The following is a 21992-nucleotide window of genomic DNA, read 5'->3' on the forward strand; positions in this document are numbered from 1 at the left end:
TTTATACACAGCTGCTGGTGGAGGAAGCCTTTGTGTAGAATGGTAGTTGATGGGGTGCCAACATAATGGATTGGAGCTGCTTTGACACAGCATGATGCAGCTATGATATGGCTCCTGTGGTTGCCTGCATAGCCAGGCATGTTTTGCAGAGAGGTCAACAATCACACCAGAGTCCAGATACTAGCTACAGTTCACAGGTTCAACTGCAGGCAAGTTGGACAGATGGGTCCTTTTTTCAACGCTTGTACACAAATTGCTACAGCCCTGGGAACTATTCCAGGAGCCATCTCTGAAAGGATGGCATTGCCAAAGCTTGTAAGTTCATTGTGGTCACTTCATTTTGTTGTCTTGTAATGCTCAGTTGATGTACAAGGCAAGAACCGTACCCTCCCTCAATTCCTCTCTGGGTTGTAGCAGTAAATGAGCCTGGTTTAGGTAGGCATGTCTTCTGAGCCCAATACATTCAATCAGGAAGCACTATGAACTGTACCCCTCTCTAGGCATTCATGAAACTGAGTAAACTAATACATGATGGGGGTGCAGGAAAAACATACCAGCTCCATCGCCCCTGGTTCATGGGAAATCAGGATGTTGCATCATGTTGGGAGCCTACAAAAGAAGTAGGTGGACATTCAGGTGAGCATCTCTTGCTGCAAGGGTGCCCAGGATCCAGCATTCTAAATGCCTACCATTTAGACAAAGTTTGGTGCTGATGCACAGAATGAATCACTGGAGAAATTCCTCAGATAGCCAGTTTAAGGCTTACTGCTCATTGAGTTCTGATACCAAGTGGCGCTGTGGTCTAAACCACTGAGCCTCTTGGGCTTGCCGATCAGAAGGTCAGCGGTTCAAATCCCCACGACAGGGTTGTTGAATGGTCTCTTTAAATGTGAAGGTTCATTATTGTTCCACAAGATCTGTATGTCTTTAAGGGCCAGAGCAAAAAATGAGACCCGGTTTTACAGCTGTGAAGCAGGTGCTGCTAAGTTGTGTTAATTAAGCTGTGTCAGCAATTGGGTATAGTATATAAAGAGCAGCACCTAGCTCTCTCAGTACCCTGGAGGATGGGTTGGTGGTTGGGTCATGCTTGTTGATATATTTAGTGTAAAGGGAGTTTTTGTTTTTGTTATTAAAACCTTGATAAAGTTATTTTTGAGTTCCTTGTAATGCATGGTCTCCCCAGCAAGCTTTCTACAGCACAACTAAACTGCAAATAGCCAACAAGGGTCAGCTCCCATTGTTTTGTCCCAACTCCTGCCAACCTAGCAGTATGAAAACATGCCAGTGCAGGTAGATAAATAGGTACCCCTGCAGCGGTAAGGTAAACGGCGTTTCCATGCACTCTGGATTCCATCATGGTGTTCTGTTGTGCCAGAAGCAGTTTAGTCATGCTGGCCACATCACCAAAAACTGTCTGTGGGCAAACACCGGCTCCTTCGGCCTGAAAGTGAGATGAGTGCCACAACCCCATAGTCACCTTTGACTGGACTTAACAGTCCAGGAGTCCTTTACCTTTACCTTTTACCTTACCGTAGACAAATGTGTTGTGGGCTATGGCATGTTGCACTCAGTATGACTTCTCCTCCTCAATGTGTGCATGTGACAGGAAGTCTGTAGCTATAACCACCTTGCCTGAAATATCTTATTCGGCCTTCCAACGTATGCATCGCTGTTTTGAAGTGGTTGCATTTGTTTTGTAAATCAATGGATATTGTGCCTGAGGGGCTTCACTAGCAACTTGCCAGAAGCCTGAGGCCTATATTCAGTTTATGCATTCATTTACAAGAACAGACAACCTGCCATGTTGGAAACATGAAAGAGCTAACATTGTTAGGCTTCTGTGCCCAATGCGAAAGCTTTCAGGCAGAGGAAAATGTTTCAGTTATAGGGAATATTTTTCTTTTGCTAATGGCTTTTTCTTCTTTTTTTCGCACCTCTACACCTCATTGTTTTGTCTTTTTGATTAAGCTATAGTATTTTGTGCCAGACATGGCCTTCTGCTTATTTGTTTTAAGGGAGTATTGAGAAAAAATTCAACTTCGCATCCTTCATGTCTGTCCATTTAGCACAATTATCCTTGCTATTTTCTGCAGCAAGGGAGCCTTGTTTATCAATGGACTCTTAACAGCATGCACTCCAACATCTCTCCAATGAAAACAGGGACATCCACTAATGCTAATAACAATTTATACTCTTCCCATCTGACTGGGTTGCCCCAGCCTCTCTAGGTGGCTTCCAACATATAAAAAACATAATAAAACATTTTAAAAACTTCCCTATGGAGGACTGCCTTCAGATGTCTTCTAAAGGTTGTATAGATACCTATCTCCTTGGCTTGGGGGTCATATGACTCTGTACCCTCCAACAATTATCTGATGAAAATAGGGACAATCTAAGGAAAAATGGGACATTCTGGGATAAAATTAGAAACTGGGGTGCCGTCTGTAAAATTACACACTGTAGTGCCTTGCATGCATAAGAAGTTCCCTACTGAATCAGACCAGAGGGTGCTGGATGAGATACAATCAAGTATCTTCTTCCTACAAGGACCAACCCAATGTCTATATAAAGTCAAACACCCCGTATTTTGAGGTCTACTGATTCTGATCCCATCATAATTCAGAGCCAATAATATCCTTATGGCATGGGATGGAGAAGAAGACTTGGTTGCATGCAGAACCATGTATTGCATAGAAAGTAATGTGCCCCCAAACATTTCATATATCCCAGTCATTTCTGTCTGGGAAACTCCTGTCTTTCTTTCTTTCTTTCTTTCTTTCTTTCTTTCTTTCTTTCTTTCTTTCTTCCTTTTCTGTTGACGATACCAGATATTTAGATTGTTATACTTGTTTCAGATGCTGTGATGACAATATAATGCCATGGAACATGCTGTTCTGCCATGAAAAAGGAAGATATATTTTTATTCTGTTATTTCATAGGCTTTCAGTTGCCCATTCCTGGCCCAAAAGCATGGAAACTGTGGCATGAGCAGGCTAACAGTTAGGTGCTGTCTGTCTGTGTGTGTGTGTGTGTGTGTGTGTGTGTGTGTAGGGAGTGCAGGAGTTCATAAATCAGTAGCCACTAACCTTTTTTTTTTTGGCTCATGGTTGCATTTGCAAAATACACAAACTGTTGTGGGTATCTTGCACACACCTGCATATACTCTGCAACCACTCACACTCTCTCCCTCAGTTGGGCCTGAAAAAGGCTTTCTGTTGACTATAATAAAAGGCTTCTTTCAAGAGGGACAGGAGACATGGCCCTGTGGGCACCAGAAGAGGACTCTGTGGGCACATGTGTTTCAGTGGATGCCATGTTGATGCCCTATTACTCAAGTAATGGATTCCTTAAAGCCCAGAATTTTCATGAAGACCTATACATAGTTCCACAACTATCTACTTTGTATACAGACATCAGAGGGAGTATAATTGCATTTCCCCCCTCGTAAGCTTTGAGGATACCGAAAAAAAAGCATCACTCATTTTCTCAACTTAACTTTTTGACGCTGGTCTTAATTTGTAACAATAAGCAGTGACTCAGATATTGCAGATAACAGTGGAATTAATCTGTTTAGAGCTGTGTTTGCTTCTCCCCTCCCTTCTCTAGCCTTTATATGTTAGCCTATTTATGAGGAATTTATGCTGAGTAAAATTCTCCAGCTGAAATCTGACATTTGAAGCTATATTGATCTCTCGGTGCTGGGTGAAAGGAATAAATAAAGCACATTAATTCAAACATCATAATTTACATCCTCAGTCACCGTGTAATTGTAAGCCCTATGGATCTGAAAAGGAAACTAAATGCCCTTCTAATAATTTGGAGGCTTTGCAGCTTTTAAAAGATTCCAAATCCTATATTGATATACTGGTTAAAATTAATCTGGGGTTTTGCAGTTGGAGAATGCTTTTCTGGCAGAGCATTGGCAGAGGGAAAAGACTGGGGTGGCTGCTTTGGGATTATTGAAAAATGATTTAATTGCTATTTTATTTTATTTTTTAGACAAATGATTAACTATTTAGCCAGGGTTTTCTTCCTTTTCCCTCCCTAGCCCACAGGCTACTGAGAAACCTCCTTTTCTACCCTTCCTATCGTTTCCACGCAACATAACTGATTTATATTAATACCATGCAAATCTGCAAGGTAGGGGATCAGGAGAAGGGCAGTAGCTGGAAATGGGGATATTTCTGCCTTGCTGAAAATTGGCATTCCATGTTTGAGGTGCTTATCTGCAAAAATGAATGTGTAACATTCACAAGAGCAGTGCTTTCTGATTGGTTAGTTTGCAGCCCGGCTATAAGCCTGAATGGCTTCCTGCCCAAAGTGTTGACAGACTTGCTATTACTTAATGTTTTCCATTATTCCCATCCAAGTGCTGAGCAGATTGCTGCTGCTTATCCTAGATCTCCATCTCAAAGCTGATTGGTTTCATATTTCTCATCGTTTCACCCTGTCAAAAGGTCGACTGGCTTGCTCTTGCTCTTTGGCGCTGGGTCAGAGGACCAAAAAATTGTGTGTCCTTTCCCATCCCGTGCAACTGACTTGCAGCCCAATCTTATGACACAGTCGGCCCACGGATTGCAATGGACTTAGTTGTGCCAGAGGATCACAACAGCACGCTCTACAGTAACTCACCGCTTTTCTTTCTGAGGTTTTGAAATAATGCTTGAAAACATTTGCTTTATTTGCAACATTTCTCTGAAGAAGCAGAGCATGGCTGCTCTTGAATACAAAAAATAAAAAATAAAAACCAACGTTTGCATCTCTAGTTTGGAGATAGGAGCCTTGTGTGGAACCTGAAGTTAGCTTACACATCCATGGCTGTACTTTCATATGCATCCAGTCAGCACTCAAAATTTGCCACACACCTTACCTGTAGAGTTATATCTTGGGTTACAGACACTTCGGGTAGCACATTTTCAGCACTCACACATGCGCAGACACACTTAAATCATGCTTTGCACATGCGCCGAATCACAAACTGTGCGTGCGCAGACGTGGCGCTGCAGATTGCGAACGCTGCAGGTTGTGAACGTGCCTTCCACACGGATCATGTTCACAACCCGAGCGTCCACTGTACTGAAGCATTGTGAGGGGTGGAGAGATAGTGACTTGCCTAAACAACCTACTGAATGCATAGTGGAGATGAATCTCTTCTGTTCATTTTTATTGTTTATTTTATTGTTTCTTTGCTTCATTTCCTCCAATGAAAACATGATGAAAGAATATATTGGCATTAAGGACTGGTGTGTGTGTGTGTGTGTGTGTGTGTGTGTAGAGGCTAGCTAGTTATGTAGAATACAGGTAAGGTGAAGTATAGGGATGCGGGTGGTGTTGTGGTCTAAACCACTGAGCCTCTTGGGCTTGCCAATCAGAAGGTTGATGGTTTGAATCCCCGCGCTCTGTCCCAGCTCTTGCCAACCTAGCAGTTTGAAAGCACGCCAGTGCAAGTAGATAAATAGGTACCACTCTGGCGGGAAGGTAAACAGCATTTCTGTGCACTCTGGTTTCTGTCACGGTGTTCCGTTGCACCAGAAGCAGTTTAGTCCTGCTGGCCACATGACCCAGAAAGCTGTCTGTGGACAAACGCCAGCTCCCTTGGTCTGAAAGCGAGATGACCGCTGTAACCCCATAGCCGCCTTTGACTGGACTTAACCGCCCAGGGGTCCTTTACCTTTTACCTTTACCTATGTAGAGTATAAAAGGGAACTGCTGGCAGATGTTGGAATATCCCACACTGGAAGATGGGCAGGTGAATGAACCCCTGATCTTGTGAGTATGCCAGCATCTCCATGTCTGACTTGGAACAATGCTTTCTAAGCTCCTGCTCTCCAAAGCCTCTTGTCCACCTGAAATACGTTGATGGCATCTCTATTGACTGGACTAATGGACAATAGGTACTTGAGAAGTTCTACAAAGACTCCAGTAGCTTTCATCAAACACACATAGTGTGTTCTGTACCGAATTTGGAAACAAAAATGGGACAATGCAGGATTTGCATAAGTTTTGCTTCAGAGATAAGATTAGGTAATTCAGAAATAGAGAACCTGGAAATATATTTGAAAGCATCTCTAGATCATAGCACAGGCAGAATTTGAACTTGAGGCTTCTTGATTTGCAGCTCAGACTCAGTGCCACTACATCTCAATAGTTTTGCTAGGCTTGAGTGCTGAGGATCAAACCATTGTCAGATCATAGATATTATTTTCTCTCAATAAATAAATACATAGCTAAGGAATGAGGGATAAACCCAATGCCTATTGTCATTGTTATTCCTTATAATTGGTGCTATTTGACCATGTTTTTTAGCCAAATATCCTATCCCTTGGCCATCAAATGATAATAACAGTGTCATAGACAACATTTCATAACATTTTTTTCATGAGACATTTCAATTAATTCCATAATAAAATGGATTTTCTTGCTACATCATCCTTAAAAATGCCTGCGCTGTAAGTCATTGTTTCTCTGGGCAAAGTCAATTGAACTGTGAATGCGATTCAATTGCCATTGATCTATTCAGTAACCTTTGTTCTCAGAGCAGAATTCCACCAGCCTGGATATGTAGGAATTTGTATTACCATTTCACCTCTGATATACTGAAGCTAAAGAATAACTTTTCTTCTGATATCTTTCTTTCCTTCTTTTTTTAACCTTCAAACAATTAGAACTGTGTGTAGGCAAAACATCTTGCCTCCATAAGTGCAAATGACTGTAGCAATAATAATAATAATAATAATAATAATAATAATAATAATAATAATAATTTTATTTATACCCCGCCCTCCCCAGCCAAGGCCGTGCTCAGTGAGTGAGGTTGTGCACTATTGTGGTCAGATAAGTGGTCCATAGTGGTGGTGATCATTATCTGTGTCATTTGGGGTGGAGCGGAACAAAACAAAATACAGCTCTTTCCTCCTGCACCCAGATAAATGATTTGGGATGATTATCACACCTGAACTAAGCAAGCGCAGGGGCGAGCATATTGGTTAGGCCATGATTTGTACACATAGAATGCCATTATATGTGTAGTTCCTCATCTAAGCTAGGCATATGTATATTGAAGAGTACATTTGTGTGCATATGTTTTTATCTGAAATGCTGATTATGTTCGAAGAAGAAGAAGAAGAAGAAGAAGAAGAAGAAGAAGAAGAAGAAGAAGAAAGCAGAGTTGCAACCTCTGGTCAGAAACCGGTTTTACCAGTGGACTCTTTTGAATGAAGATTGGTTAATAATAGCTCAAACCCATCCTCTTGCAAAATTGCTTGTTGACTGATCTAATCATGACCCACACCTTTACTTCCCTTCTCTCTGTGCTAAGCCTAACAGGATAGTCTTACCCTTTGTTAATCCTTTTGCATCTCTCCTCCTTTGTTCTCCTTGATCCAGTACTACCTCATGCATTTTCTAGAGCAAAGGTGGGGAGCTTGCAAATTGCTGGTTGTTTTTCAATTCCCACCAATACTAGACAATATGGTCACCAGCCAGGGATGGTGGGAGTCATAGGTCAGCAACCTTTGGCGGGTCACAGGTTCCCCAGCCCTCCTATACAGCTAAATATGGGGAAACACCCCTGTATACATCTATGTACTACGTAGATGTGCTACATAACTCACTTCCTCCAAATAGCTTAGGGTTATCCCATTTTATCCTCTTGCAAGGCAAACTAAGGGATAGTGCTTTGATAATTTCCTTTCTTTCAACTTGAAGCCATTGGTTTGAGTCCTACCCTCCAGAAGAAGAAGAAGAAGAAGAAGAAGAAGAAGAAGAAGAAGAGGAGGAGGAGGAGGAGTTTGGATTTGATATCCCGCTTTATCACTACCCTAAGGAGTCTCAAAGTGGCTAACAACCTCCTTTCCCTTTCTCCCCCACAACAAACACTCTGTGAGTTGAGTGGGGCTGAGAGACTTCAGAGAAGTGTGACTAGCCCAAGATCACCCAGCAGCTGCATGTGGAGGAGCAGGGAAGCAAACCCAGTTCACCAGATTACGAGTCCACTGATCTTTACCACTACACCATACTGGCTCTCAGAGCAGGAGAAACAAGCTTGCTCCATCTTCCATGTGATAGCAGTTAAGACATTTGAAGATGACTATCATACCTCCTCTAGTTTTCTCTTTGTCAGGCTAAACATACTTAGCTTCTTCAAACTTTCCTCATAAGGCTCAGTTTCAGATATTCAGAAAATATCCAATGGATTCCATAGCTATCTTCTTAAAGACAGTCTTACAACAAGCATATAGCATCAGAATCATTGATTAGCCCACAGGATAGCATCTATTACTTTGTTTCAACCATAGACTTATTATACTTCTACGGACTTTCAAAGACTGACAGATGTGTGTTCAATTGATTTCAACTATATCAGAGAATTTACAAGTACACAGATTTTGTTTTTGTTGTACTAAATCATGTATATTGTGCTGTTTCTCCTGATAATAGCTCGTTCTGCCCACCAAAGAAACCAAATTCTCTCATACTTTACCAGGGCAGAATGAGCTGAACATAGTAGATATGGGTAGGGAGTTGGTTTAATTAATTTGAAGTCCCTCCTACCTTTTCTGTCCCGCCTGTGCTCCCCCCACCCCACAAAAGGTTGGCTCCTCCTATCAGTACCTTAGAACGATTAGGTTTTTTTCAAGTCATCCCCTCTTAAAGGTAAAGGTACCCCTGCCCGTATGGGCCAGTCTTGCCAGACTCTAGGGTTGTGCGCTCATCTCACTCTATAGGCCAGGAGCCAGCGCTGTCCGCAGACACTTCCGGGTCACATGGCCAGCGTGACAAGCTGCATCTGGCAAGCCAGCACAGCACACGGAATGCCGTTTACCTTCCCGCTGGTAAGCGGTCCCTATTTATCTACTTGCACCCGGGGGTGCTTTCAAACTGCTAGGTTGGCAGGCGCTGGGACCGAAAGACGGGAGCACACCCCGCCGTGGGGATTCAAACCACTGACCATGCGATCGGCAAGTCCTAGGCACTGAGGTTTTACCCACAGCGCCACCCGCGTCCCATCCCCTCTTAAACAGCATCAATAAATGTGTTTTATTATCCAGTGTGTAATAATTACATCATCTGATGACTAATTGATGTTTGACTGAAATTACAGAATCCCAGTTAGCACATTCAAGCCTTCTCTTGGGCCTGTGGTTCAAAACAAGCACATTTGCAATGCAATGCGGGGTTTGGCTTGAAAATATCTGATATACTTTGAATGTTCCAAACAGCTCCAGTTCGCTGAGCTGCTCACAGGTGGAGGGAAACTCAAGGCGAGATTGCATCAACTCATATTCTTTTTACTTGCGATGTGTTATGAGTTAAGGCGGGGCGTGAAAGATGAGTGGCTGCTGCTTTTCGGAATCAGACATGCTTCTTGAAATTGATCACTTCTCCTCATGGTCTGGCAACAGGACCAAATTAAACTGAAAGCTGATTTGCATCTCCGTTTTTGAGATGTTAAAAAAAAAAAGTACTGTGCTGAAGTTTTCTCCTGTGCCTTTTGTAACCATTTCCCATCAATTTATGAGACAAGCAATTGCACCAGAAAATTATTAATGTAGAGAAGAAATGTCAGTAGACTTACCACGGGTGGACTGCAGGGATTTTTGCATTATTTTTCAAGGTGTTTGTGTGTATGTGCCCTTTCTTCCATTCTACAAACCCTTTCCCCAGTGTTCTGACCTCGGCAGCCTTCCCGGGTGCCCACATTGCTTGCAAATGCCATATTATCCTCAGCTGGGCTTTCTTGTAACCCTGGGAAGTTTGGGAGACTGCCTACTGTGCACTTGACATACTTTCATTGTTTTTCTTTTAAGTGCAGTCCTTTTAAAGAAATCAGTGTGCATAAAAGGAAGGACTTCCCTTAAAAATGAAATCTACAGTAGTACTGATGTAATATTCTCTGTAGCCAGTCTCCCATGTTTCCATTGTTTTTATTAAAACTCATGGGAAGACATCAGTTTCCCCTATGGGCCTTTTCCAGATCAGGAAGTGCAGGCACCTGGGGAGGCTGCAAAGAGCTGGATAAAAGTTTAATGGAAAGGAAATCACCCACTGATAAGGTAAACTCAGCCCTCCACCCACTGAAAATTCTAAAGAAAATGTTGTTGAGTTGTTGTTGTTTTTTTTAAAAAAATAAAATCTAAATTGCCCTGATAAAGAGGCCAGGACAAATTATAGAAGCCTCTTCCACAGGAGAAGTAAACTTTTGATAAATTGGGTGGTAGATTTCAGCAAAGCACTACAAGAAATCACAGCAAAGTGACTTTTCACTACTTACCTACGTGGCGAGGCCAGTTTGTTTTATCTGTGTTTTACTGCTGGAAGGATTGCACTCTTAATCTTACAATATTTGCCTATACACCACAATAATATTTAGCATTCTTAAAAGGAAAAGGAGTTTCAGTGACTGGCAGTGGTTTTGCACAGGTCTTCAAAGAGAAGCAAAGCTCTAGGCAAGAATGTTGATTAAGTTGTTGTGAAGAAGGCAGGGATAAAGGAGAACTGTCCCAAAATTATTTATACTATATTGGAAGTGCTATACATACATAGTACAGAATTAGCATTGAACTTCATTTTGAGTCACGTTTATTGAAACATGTTTAAAAGCAAACATTTCTATTCCTATCCAAAAAAGGCAGTATCAAGGATATTTGAATAAGCAACGTTTGGCATAACACGAAATGATCAGTCCACTTTATTGGCTTTTCCAGTTAGTATATGAGGGATCTCAAGAGAAATTGATATATGATAAAAGATATATGATGAAAGGTCACAGATAGAAGGACAACTTTAAGGCTAAAGGTTGACTGGTTTCTGGAATGAAAGCAGTCAGACATGTCCTTCTTGGCTGAACAGACAAGAATCAAAAGGATAAGTTATTAAATTATGGCTCAGCTGTAATGTAGCCATCACAAAGTGAGTTCACTTTCACACAGGTTGGAGACAGTGTTCAAAGAAAGGCAGCTCTGTCAAAATGGGCAATGACACTACTGGAAGAGCAGTGAGTACCAGTGCAGACATAAAAGAGACTGCCAGGGACTGGCTTGATGAAGAGGACCAGTGGGAGGCACCAGCCAGGGAACCCCCTAGGGATGCCTCAAAGGAGGAAGGCTCAGAGCCTGGGGAGTGGTGATGCGGCACTGAGGACAGGTCAGAGGGTGATGGGAGGGGAGGGGCAGAATGCTTGGAGGAACAGGCTCGAGTGAGAGAAGGAACCAGATGCAGAAAGCAGTGCAGACTCAGGACATGAAGCAGAGAAGTAGGGGACAGAGGCTGTAGAAGCATCCATGGAGCTTGCCTTTCCTGTTGTAGTAAGCTCCCCTCCCCTCTTGTCTCCAGGGTCATGAAGAGCTTTGTGTGGCAGAACAAAGAGCACAGGTGGCCCCGCCCTGACATAGTTTAAGGCTGCTTGGGAGACATCCAGATGGGGAGGAGACTTAGGGGGAAGGAGGAGGCAAAGACCTTTAGTCCTGGCAACTGTTTCATGGGGGCCAGCCCTGTTTGTAGGCATTACTGCCTGGTATGCTCTTTTCTTGAATGAATGAAGAGCTAACTTTTTCTGTTTGTCTCTGCATCTTGAGTGCTGACCTGCATCTGAACCAGCCCTGACAGAGACTGAATACCGGAGGCTGCATGTAAAACAAGGATCAATTATTTACTTTTGACACACCTTTGAGAATGAAACAGGGGTATCATTGCAAAATGAAAATGCTGCTTAGGTATTGACACCCTGGTTTTAAGCATATTTAAGTTGGAAGCAAGTCCCACCACATTCCGCAGGGCTTACGTCCAAGTAAATGGGGGTAGGGTTGGAAGCGCCATTATGCCAGATTTCATCTCATCTATTTTTCTGAATTTGTGAAATGCCCAACATTATGACAACAGGTCTCTGTGTGGAGGGGAGGGCCTCTCTGTGACACTGCACATCTACGGTGCATGGTCAAAGATGGCAGGGAACTTTTTGCCCCTACCAGTGTTTCCCCAGATGCAAGCACTTGCATGGGAGAAATGGAAGTTAGAGATTGAGGTCTATGGCTCAAAGGACAGCAAGTTTCCTTTGCCCCATAGAATACAGAGGGAACCTCTAACGGACAGATTATTAAAAACACGTGAGGCAAACGGTGGAAGTCTTTTTTTAAAAAAACAACAACACCACTTTATTTAAGGTAGATAAGGACAAGATGAAATGATACAATTGAATATAAAAATGGATGGGAAATAGCTATGTATAGTGAGTACTTATCTACTTTTTAAAAATTTCGCCTATGATCTTTTTCTTTTACTTATTTATTTTTTCTTTGTTCTTTTTTTCTTTTTTTCTGATACCTTATCCTTCATTTCACTCCTGTATTGCGAATAGCATTTTATAGAGGTATAAATAACTGTAAATATGAAAAGAGACAAAATATTCTCTAATTTTTTTCCTTGGTTATATGTATTTTCTTTTTCTTTTGTATTTTCTTTTGTTGTAAATATGTATGTTTTCTATTTTGTACTTCATATATGTGTGTGTATATACACACACACACACACACACACACACACACAAATATAGAGAGAACCACCACTCCATTTGCATTGTCCTTTCCTAGGTAGTTGTTGTTTTATTTTACTAGCACTGTTACCATTTTAGTTATGTTTTACTATTTTTATCGCTTATTTTCTCTAATGGTTTATTTTATTGTCTCCCTCTATTGAATCTGTCTAGTTTCGTTCTCTCATTCTATATAGAATTCTGTCCATTTTCTTCCTTCTTCCCGTTCTCTTTCGCCTTCCCTCCCTCCAAGAGGTGATTCTGGTGCCACTGGTGTGACCCAGCCGAGGTAAGGTTACTACCCAGTTTTGTGTCAATGTGCCAGAATATGATGGAAGCAAACAACTGCAGATCAAGCATGAAATATTACATCTTATGACAGAAATAGGGCAGAGGCACACTGAGGGCATTAAAGAAAGTCTCCTAAGGCACAGCTGTCATTGAGCTTGTGAAAGGAGAAGAATAAGAAAGCTGATGGACTTCAAGATGTTTGCGAAGCTACTAGTAACAGGAGGATCTGCAGAAATATGCAGACATACCATCTTTGCTGCAGATTTAATGACTACCGTGGGGTGAGAAAGCAGCAAAACTAGAAAAATAAAAACCAATATCTCCAAGGGCAATATTGCCCGCTGATATCACAAAAATTCAGTCTTGCCACATGGCTGAGAGGCAATTACTTACTGCACATATAATCGGGTCATTATCACTGTGGTTCTGAGCTTTAACTTAGTGGGAACTGTCGGCATTTCCTCATTAATGCCAAACGTTAAGAGCTTTATTTCTGGGAATTGAAAACCCTGCTGCCCAAGACAACCTGTGCTGTGATAATCTTTGGAAACAGCTCGCTTGGGACTCGCTTGCCTGTCTCACATCAGCCTGCTTTATGCTTCTTTTTTTATTGGCACTGAGGGGGTGCTGTACAGGAGATAGGATATTAAGCAAGTTTGCTTTTGATTGTTTGGCAGGAAAATGGAGGCTTTGCATTATTATTATTATTGCTGTGCTCTTGGCGCCTTCTCCAATTCTACTGTCTGGAATATCAGGACTAGGAGTGTAGGGGACCATGTTCCCTAGCTCCTTCCATGTCTCAGGCCTACCCTGGCCAGCTTTGTGCTTTATTAAGCCCATGCCTCAATGCTGCATTAAACCTTGAAGCACCTTCTCCTCCCAGAATGCAGAGGGGCCATCTCATTGCTCCTTTCATAAAGGTAAAGGGTAAAGGGACCCCTGACCATTAGGTCCAGTCATGACCGACTCTGGGGTTGCACGCTCATCTCGCTATATAGGCCGAGGGAGCCAGCGTTTGTCCGCAGACAGCTTCCGAGTCATGTGAACCAGAGCAGCACACGGAAACACCGTTTACCTTCCCGCCGGAGCAATACCTATTTATCTACTTGCACTTTGACGTGCTTTTGAACTGCTAGGTGGGCAGGAGCAGGGACCGAACAACAGGAGCTCACCTCGTCGTGGGGATTCGAACAGCCGACCTTCTGATTAGCAAGTCCTAGGCTCTGTGGTTTAACCCACAGTGCCACCCGCATCCCTCATCTACTTACATAGCTTACAGCAAAAAGCAGACAACAAGCCAAATAAGGTGGTATTTGGCAGAAGCCACACTCTGCAGTGCAATGCCAACAGTGTTGATTGTGACAAATAAGTCAGAATGCAAATAAGTCACTGCCTTCTTACATCCCTTGCTCCCTCTCATGCTCACTGAATGAATGCCCCGCTGAGTGTAGTTGATCACATGACCCTGTTCCACCCTTCCGTGCATGACGGAGTGTTCATTTAGACCAGGACTGTCCCAAGATATTTTGCTGCCTGAGGCAAAGGACAACACACACACAAATTCCGTATACAAAAGAAGTTAAGATTGGCTGTTAAATCTGTCTCCAGCATCATGCACTAAACCTGAAAGCAACAGGGTAGCTTAGAAGATAGAATACGGGCTGCATGGCACACAGCTCTTCACTGTCCTTCAACATCTGCTGCCTAAGACAGCTACTAGACTCTCCCTAACAGTAGGGCCAGCCTGGATTTGGACACTTCTGTTCTACAGTATGTGTGGTCGTGTTTATACATTTTCCCCATTCACTCTCATTACAGCATATTAAGCCTGAAATAACAAAAAGTGGAGCAGATTGGTCATTAGTGTCATGAGTACAGACATGCTTTTGCAAATTCTCACTTATGGGTAGATTGTGCCACAAAGTTGGTATGTAAATGAGAGTCTTTTTGGCCCTCATCACACACATGCAACTTTTTAAACCCAAATACAGTGTCATCTTCCGTAATCTGGGACCTAATGAGTTAATGGCAATCGGTACTTATATTCAATTGCCTTGAATGGCCTATCTGAATGAAGGATGAATCTGAATATGGAAAAGCAGAGCATGTAATGATTAGGCTAATTACCACCCTTCCCTTATTTGGTTACCTGAGAAGTTTCAAGCTGTAATGAGAATGAATGGGAAGAATAAACATGAGCACATAAATCCTCATTAGGAAACAACATTATGTGTTCATAGTGCATTAAAGGTAGATGACTCTTGAAAAAGGGAGAAATGCTAAGGACTGGGTCAGAACAAAGATCCAGTTACTGTAGCAGTCTTTTTCTAGTAATGGTCAGGCAAAGGTCTCTGGGAAGTTGCAAAGCTGGAGAACAAAAATATTGAGCACCTCTGTTTCTAGAGACATCTATTTGACTGTCCACTCTCTGTTGGAAACTGAGCACTGTTTTAGACTCATCTTTGGTCTGATCCTACTAAGCTGTTCATATGGGGGGTTTTTTGCTGCAAGAGGTAGTTGTAAATTGGAATAGACCTACTTTGTCAAACTAAAAAGGTAAAGGTAAAAGACCCCTGGCTGTTAAGTCCAGTCGCGAATGACTCTGGGGTTGCAGCACTCATCTCGCTTTACTGGCCGAGGGAGCCGACGTTTGTCCGCAGACAGTTTTTCCGGGTCATGTGGCCAGCATGACCAAGCTGCTTCTGGTGAAACCAGAGCAGCGCACGGAAATGCCGTTTACTTTGTCAAAGTGTTGTTGTTTAGTCATTTAGTCGTGTCCGACTCTTCATTACCCCATGGACCAGAGCACGCCAGGCACTCCTGTCTTCCACTGCCTCCCGCAGTTTGGTCAAACTCATGCTGGTAGCTTCAAGAACACTGTCCAACCATATCGTCCTCTGTTGTCCCCTTCTCCTTGTGCCCGCCATCTTTCCCAACATCAGGGTCTTTTTCATGGAGTCTTCTCTTCTCATGAGGTGGCCAAAGTATTGGAGCCTCAACTTCACAATCTGTCCTTCCGGGGAGCACTCAGGGCTGATTTCTTTAAGAAAGGAGAGGTTTGTTCTTCTTGTAGTCCATGGGACTCTCAAGAGTCTCCTCCAGCACCATAATTCAAAAGCATCAATTCTTCAGCAATCAGCGTTCTTTATGGTCCAGCTCTCACTTCCATACATCACTACTGGGAATACCATAGCATTGCAAATCCAGATGCAGTGAAGCCATGGGCCAGGGGTAAGGGCTTGGGAAGTTGCAATAAACACAGGACAACCATTTCTGGGGCTAAACAGGCTACTAGTGCATTGATAACAGATGTTAGCTGGTTTTGGTGCAGGCATTGGGTGTGTATCCTGTACCAATGAGCCTGTCTGCTGGCTGATTATTGGCAGGGTTAACCAAGGTTAAAGATCACCCTATGACATACATCAAATCAAAGTTACCCTTCCAAGGTCACCATTTTGGGAGTGCTTTGACCGATCAGGCACCTGTCTTGGCGTCTAGACCAAAGATCTCCCTCTGGATCCCTTTAATGGAATCCCCTGATTCCTTGGAGTGGAGGTGGGGCTCCCAAGACACACCCCTGTCCACCTTGACTAGGGATCCAACCCAATGCCTTATCCACCACCTGAGTCAGCCCCTCTCTGCAAACTCACTGCCAAACTGCTCACATCTGTGGTCTCTTCCAACTCTATGATTCTATGATTCTATGATCTACAACCAATCCCTAAAACCATTGCAAATATCAAATAACCAGACCACATCCCATTGGTGATAAATACACCTCATAAAGTCTGACCACAACTGCTGCTTTTCTCCAGCTGACAGTAGGAGGTCCTTATCGACCAAATTCTGCTGCACTCCAGTTTTGCTTTTAAATTCTATTTTCGTTTTTGATTTGTAATGCTTATTTGCAACAGGCAGCAGGGGATAACTCAACAGATACTTTTGTAGCACCTTAAAGTCTAGTAGATTTATTGTGGCATAAGATGTACAAGTAAAATCAGACATCATGTTTGGACATAATAAACTACGTTTTAATAGTACATGAATAAGTTTTCGATTTGTAGAATCCTGCCCTCTTCCATCAGCCATGAACATTTTTTCTCATTGTCAACTACGGTTTATTGTCATGTCTGAACTAGGATAGGTTGTAGTTAGTTTTAATCATGGTTTGCCCAAGCAAGCCAACTTCAAACTGTGATTTCTAATCCTGGCTCATTCAAATATAAACCATAATTAAAACTCACCACACTTACTGGTTTGGATATTATGACAAACTGTGGTTAGTTAAAAACTAAAGTAAATACTTCCAATCTCACAGCCATGCTATAGGACAGGGGTTGGCAAGGTTTATCGGCCATGGGCTGGATCACTCCCACGAAGATCGTCTGTGGGCCAGACTAGCGCAGCGCAACACCAGAAATCACTTCTGCGCATGCCCAGATGCCAAAAATCTAGCCTTATATTTGCAGAAGAGGATTAATTTTGCTTAACTGGGCAGTACAGTATAACTATTGTCTAACATCTATTGTCACAGGGTTGGTTTATCTAGTGCAGTGATTTTCAAAGTGTGTTCAGGAAAGCCTGGCATTCTTCCAAAGCTTACTTGGGGTTCTGCAATGACAAATGAGAAGAAACACATGAAAGAAGTAAAGTACTCTTCCCCCCCTCTCTGCTGTGCTCAGAATTCTTTGCAACATGTTGTGGTTCCAGGGCAAATTTCTGGGCATTCCTCAGTATGCAAATTGAGATAGTGCCCTGAAGGTAGAATGCTTGAAAAACCATCTATCACAAGCACCTGTTTGTAGTGCCAATTTTGCCATTCTTCTTCTAAGTAGTTTTTTGCATTGCTTTGTTTTGCATTTTGGAACTTCCAGGACAATCAAAAAGAGCAGCATGCAGGGAGGTGAGGCTGGACATTAGACATTAGTTTTCCTTCCCATATTCGACTCTACAATATCTGGGAAGAATGAAATTCCTTTCTTTTTAGATGGACATTGCATCTCAGGAAAACTCCCTCTGACTCATTGCATATATTACAGGGCCTCCTGCTTAGGTTGTCAATGAACATTCAAGATAAATTCAAGCTGGGATTCTTAAGACCAGTTTTCGCAGCATGAAAGTTTGCAGAAACAAATGTGTGGACTATATGATCAGAATTTGTTTGCGTTTGGAAGTGATTTCATCAGACATTCAATTGTACAAAGTGCTTTATAATGCTTAACTTGCACAATCTGAAATATTGATTTGATGTTGAACGTTGTGTGAGGGTGTTCTTTGGTTTCTGCAAAGACTCTCAAAAGCAATAAATGAACACATTTTGAACCCGAAACTTGAATTCCATGCCTGAAACATAGATGTTGCAAGAATCATTCTGTATTGCTTAAGCTACTGTCCATACACACAAGCACACACAGCTGAAGCTCTATTACTGGTTTCAAGATAATAAATGTTATAATAAAGACAGTTCTCAAAATTCAAACTGTAGGTCTTACAGTAATAGAGTCACCAGGGGATGCAAATTCTGTTTTGAAATATACAAACATTCATTTTGTAGTTTTGTCAAGGGGAAAATTCATACTGGAAACAGATTTTCACATTGACCAAACTCTTAGGCTTTGTGGTATACTTAGCCATTTCAGTAATTAGCAATTCTAAAACTGTTATTGGTATCAAATGAAATTGCATTGTATCTCATGGGACACCCTGTTGACCATAATGGATAAGGGAGGGTAAAAAATTTGAACTGGAGTCATTTGTCTTCCCAGCTTTCAGGCCACTGTAGCAGTCACTGATTGATATCATTGCCAAGAACTGAGGTTGGTCTGTATTTGTATAGCTTTCATGATTACATCAAAATATGGATTTAATACACTCTTAAGACTTAGCAGATAGTAAAATGAAGGGATCCAGGGGATCATCATTAAACATGCATCCATTTCCCCTTGTGTCTTTTGAGATTGTGCCTCTGAATTTAGTAGCAGTTACTTCTGAGCCGACATGTGTAGAATTATACTGCAAACCCTCTGAATTTATGTATTCTAGAAATCAGCAGGACAAATTAGTCGTGGCTTAATTTAAGTCCCATTGATTTTTGTGGGAACTAAGACTAATTAAGCAAATTTAAATCCAGCCTGTTTAAATTTGTTTATTTAACATTTGTAGATTATGTTAAATCTTGCAGATTTAAAATCCAATGGTATAATCCAGCCCAAACTGAACAATTGGCAGTCCCATTGATTTGAGTGAAAAGTTTTTATACATGCTTAAAACATTCCTCACTGAAATTAAATGGTTTTAAAAATAAATAAATAAATAAATGCTGAGCTTTGGTTGCTTTACTTTGATCATGTTGTTTAAAATATTTATAAATTTCAAAGTAAAACATCAACTCTTGAAAAAGCATGAAACACAATAATTTAGAAGTAAGTAAAAATTTCTCATGGAAAAAATCAGATAAATCGCCCCCCCCCCCCCAAAAAAATTTTTTTCAAACTCCTCCTGAACTGGATAATTTCACCCAACCCAAATATTCAGCGAAGTGACTTTGCCTGTTTTGTTGCCTGCGAGTAGTATGAAAAAAATGGAATACAACTGTGGATTTAGTTTTATTATTGTTCAATATACTGAGCCAGTGTGGTGTAGTGATTAAAGTGTTGATCTTGCACTGGGAGACCAGGGTTCAAATCACCACTGAGCGTTGAAACCTTCTAAGTGACCTAGGCCAAATACTGGTTGCATCCACATCATTCATTTAAAGCACATTTTTACTACTTTAACCATTATGGCTCCCCCTAAAGATTCCTGGAAACTGTAGCTGTTCCTTACAGGGATTGAACCTGCAACCTTGGTGTTATTAGCACCACACTCTAACCGACTGAGCTGTCCAGTAAATGTTGGCTTAGGTATAGTCTGCCCCAAGTTCATCTAGTCCTCCTCTCTTAGCCCATTGCTCCCTTTACCCACCAATTGGAACCAATAATATGTTTTCATACTGTATTAACCAAGTTGAAAAATCTCAGAAGGGTAGTTGAGTAGTTTTCTGAGGCCATTCTTTCAACCAGACTGTCGAATTCTACGCCCCAACCCCCAGCAAATATGTAATGAAATTATTCCCTGTTACACCACCCCTGAATATCATGTGGAGGGTTTGGGGAGGGGGTAGGTTTTCACACAGCCCATACAAAAATGCAATTCCCAAGATTTTGCTAAAATTACCATTGAATTTAATCTCTATAAAACACGGTGATCTGATATGGCAAATAAGGCTGTGAAAGGGGCTGCTTAAAAGAAGCATATTTCCAGGTAAAAATGTCACACCGCTTGTATATATGAAAATGAATTCTATTGCTGCACTGTGCCAGGTGTTTTTAAAAGGAAACTTAGCTTGTTCTGTATAATACAGCAAATGGTTTTCCATTCCCTTACTCACTAGGTAACAGAAACCCGGACTGGTCCTCTTGGCTGCAGTAACTATGACAACCTAGATTCTGTCAGTTCTGTTCTGGTACAGAGTCCGGAAAATAAGATTCAGTTGCAAGGTACGTGGGTGGAATTTTGTTAATTTCTTGTAGGAAGATGTTTATAGGGATTTGTCATTTTATTTTATTTTTTGAAAACTTCTTCCTGAGCAATACATTCCACTGATCTTAAACTAGTGAGTGGAGAGTGAGTATGTGTTTATGTGTATTTTTTGCCACATTGGAAAAGCCAGGCCTGTGAAACTTGTGGGACTCCTTGGGTTAGAGCTAGTGTCAATCAGGTTTGGGGATCCGAAGGGCCACATTCCTTTACCAACAACCTTCTGAGGGCCACATGTTGGTGTGGGCAGGGCCAAGAGCAATAGTGGAAGGGCAACTGATCTATCTATATCTATCTATCTATCATCTATCATCTATCATCTATCTGTCTATATCATCTATCTATCTATCTATCATCTATCATCTATCATCTATCATCTATCATCATCTATCTATCTATCTATCTATCTATCATCTATCTATCTATCTATCATCTTCTATCTATTTATCATCTATCATTTATCTCTCTCTCTCTCTCTCTCTCTCTCTCTCTCTCTCTCTCTCTCTATCCCCTTTGAACAGTGGGGTAGTTTCCTTCCTATATAATCCTAGAGCTAGGATAGCTCAGTTGGCTAGAGCATGGTGCTGATAACGCGAAGGTTGCAGGTTTGATCCCCATATGGGACAGCTGCATATGTTTGCATTGCAGGAGGTTGGACCAGATGATCCTCAGGGTCCCTTCCAACTCTACAGTTCTATAATTATGTTGTCAGTGGCAACTGCTGGCAAGTCAACCACTTAATAGTGAGCTAAATGATGTTGTGTTCACCTGTAGGTGATAGAGGTACTCATCCTTGTGCTACCAGCTACCATCAAGCTAAAATAACCATATAATCTCAAGGAAGGGGAAACAGACACAGATCAAGCTAAAACACTTATAGGATCACGGGAAGAAAATAGCAATGGGAAATGTGAAACAAAAGCTCTGGTTGTTTGCCTTCTCTTTTTCAGTACGTTCTTCCTTGGTTACAGCTACAGAGATGATTTTTAAAACTCAGATATTTTTTGCTAAGCTTCTTGAAATTCTTTTAGCTTCCCACAAAATTTCGCATCTGCTTGGGGTCCTTCTGTGAAAGCTTTGGATGGTGTAAGGCTTTCTCCTGAAAGCAGCCTCTGCCACCATCATCCAAATGGAGCTGTTCCTGGTGCTGAAACCTTTGCTGGTTTGGAATGTGGGCTGCCTGAAAATAACACTTTTTGGCTCTTGGGACAGGCGGTGAGAATTATCTTCCCACTGAATTGACGTATAAGCTCAACATCCACCCTCCCCTTCCACTTCTCACATAATAGGACAGCCTATCTTGAATATCACATTGTACGCCTGATATTTTGGGGCATATAACAGTTTGATAGATGATCCTGTCATTTTCATTGGGGCTCATATCTCCACTGTGTTTATGGAAATTATTTGCCGTTCGGAAGCTGCTCTCCCTGCGCTCGACATAATATTTGTCAGTAAAATGCTTAGGAAATTGGTTGTTACATCAATCACAGACCTGTTTTGATACATGCCATTCGATTCCTGCAGAAAAATTGTGGCACACAGAACTGCCTTTTAAAACCATTTCATAGTCAATGTTGCCTTGGTGAGTAAA

General features: G+C 41.8%; 1 protein-coding gene across 2 annotated transcripts in view; it reads left to right on the plus strand.

The window, feature by feature from the left end:
* BRINP3 (BMP/retinoic acid inducible neural specific 3) overlaps positions 1 to 21992 on the plus strand; it is a 262633-nt gene that overhangs the window by 165496 nt on the left and 75145 nt on the right. For both annotated transcript variants that reach the window (XM_083745341.1, XM_083745342.1), the window contains exon 5: positions 20253 to 20358. In XM_083745341.1, coding sequence (XP_083601467.1) covers positions 20253 to 20358 — 106 coding nt within the window. The remainder of the gene's footprint in view (positions 1 to 20252; positions 20359 to 21992) is intronic.

The sequence above is a fragment of the Podarcis gaigeae genome, assembly GCF_964106915.1.
Source record: "Podarcis gaigeae genome assembly, chromosome: 6".
NCBI classification, from domain to species: Eukaryota; Metazoa; Chordata; class Lepidosauria; order Squamata; family Lacertidae; genus Podarcis; species Podarcis gaigeae.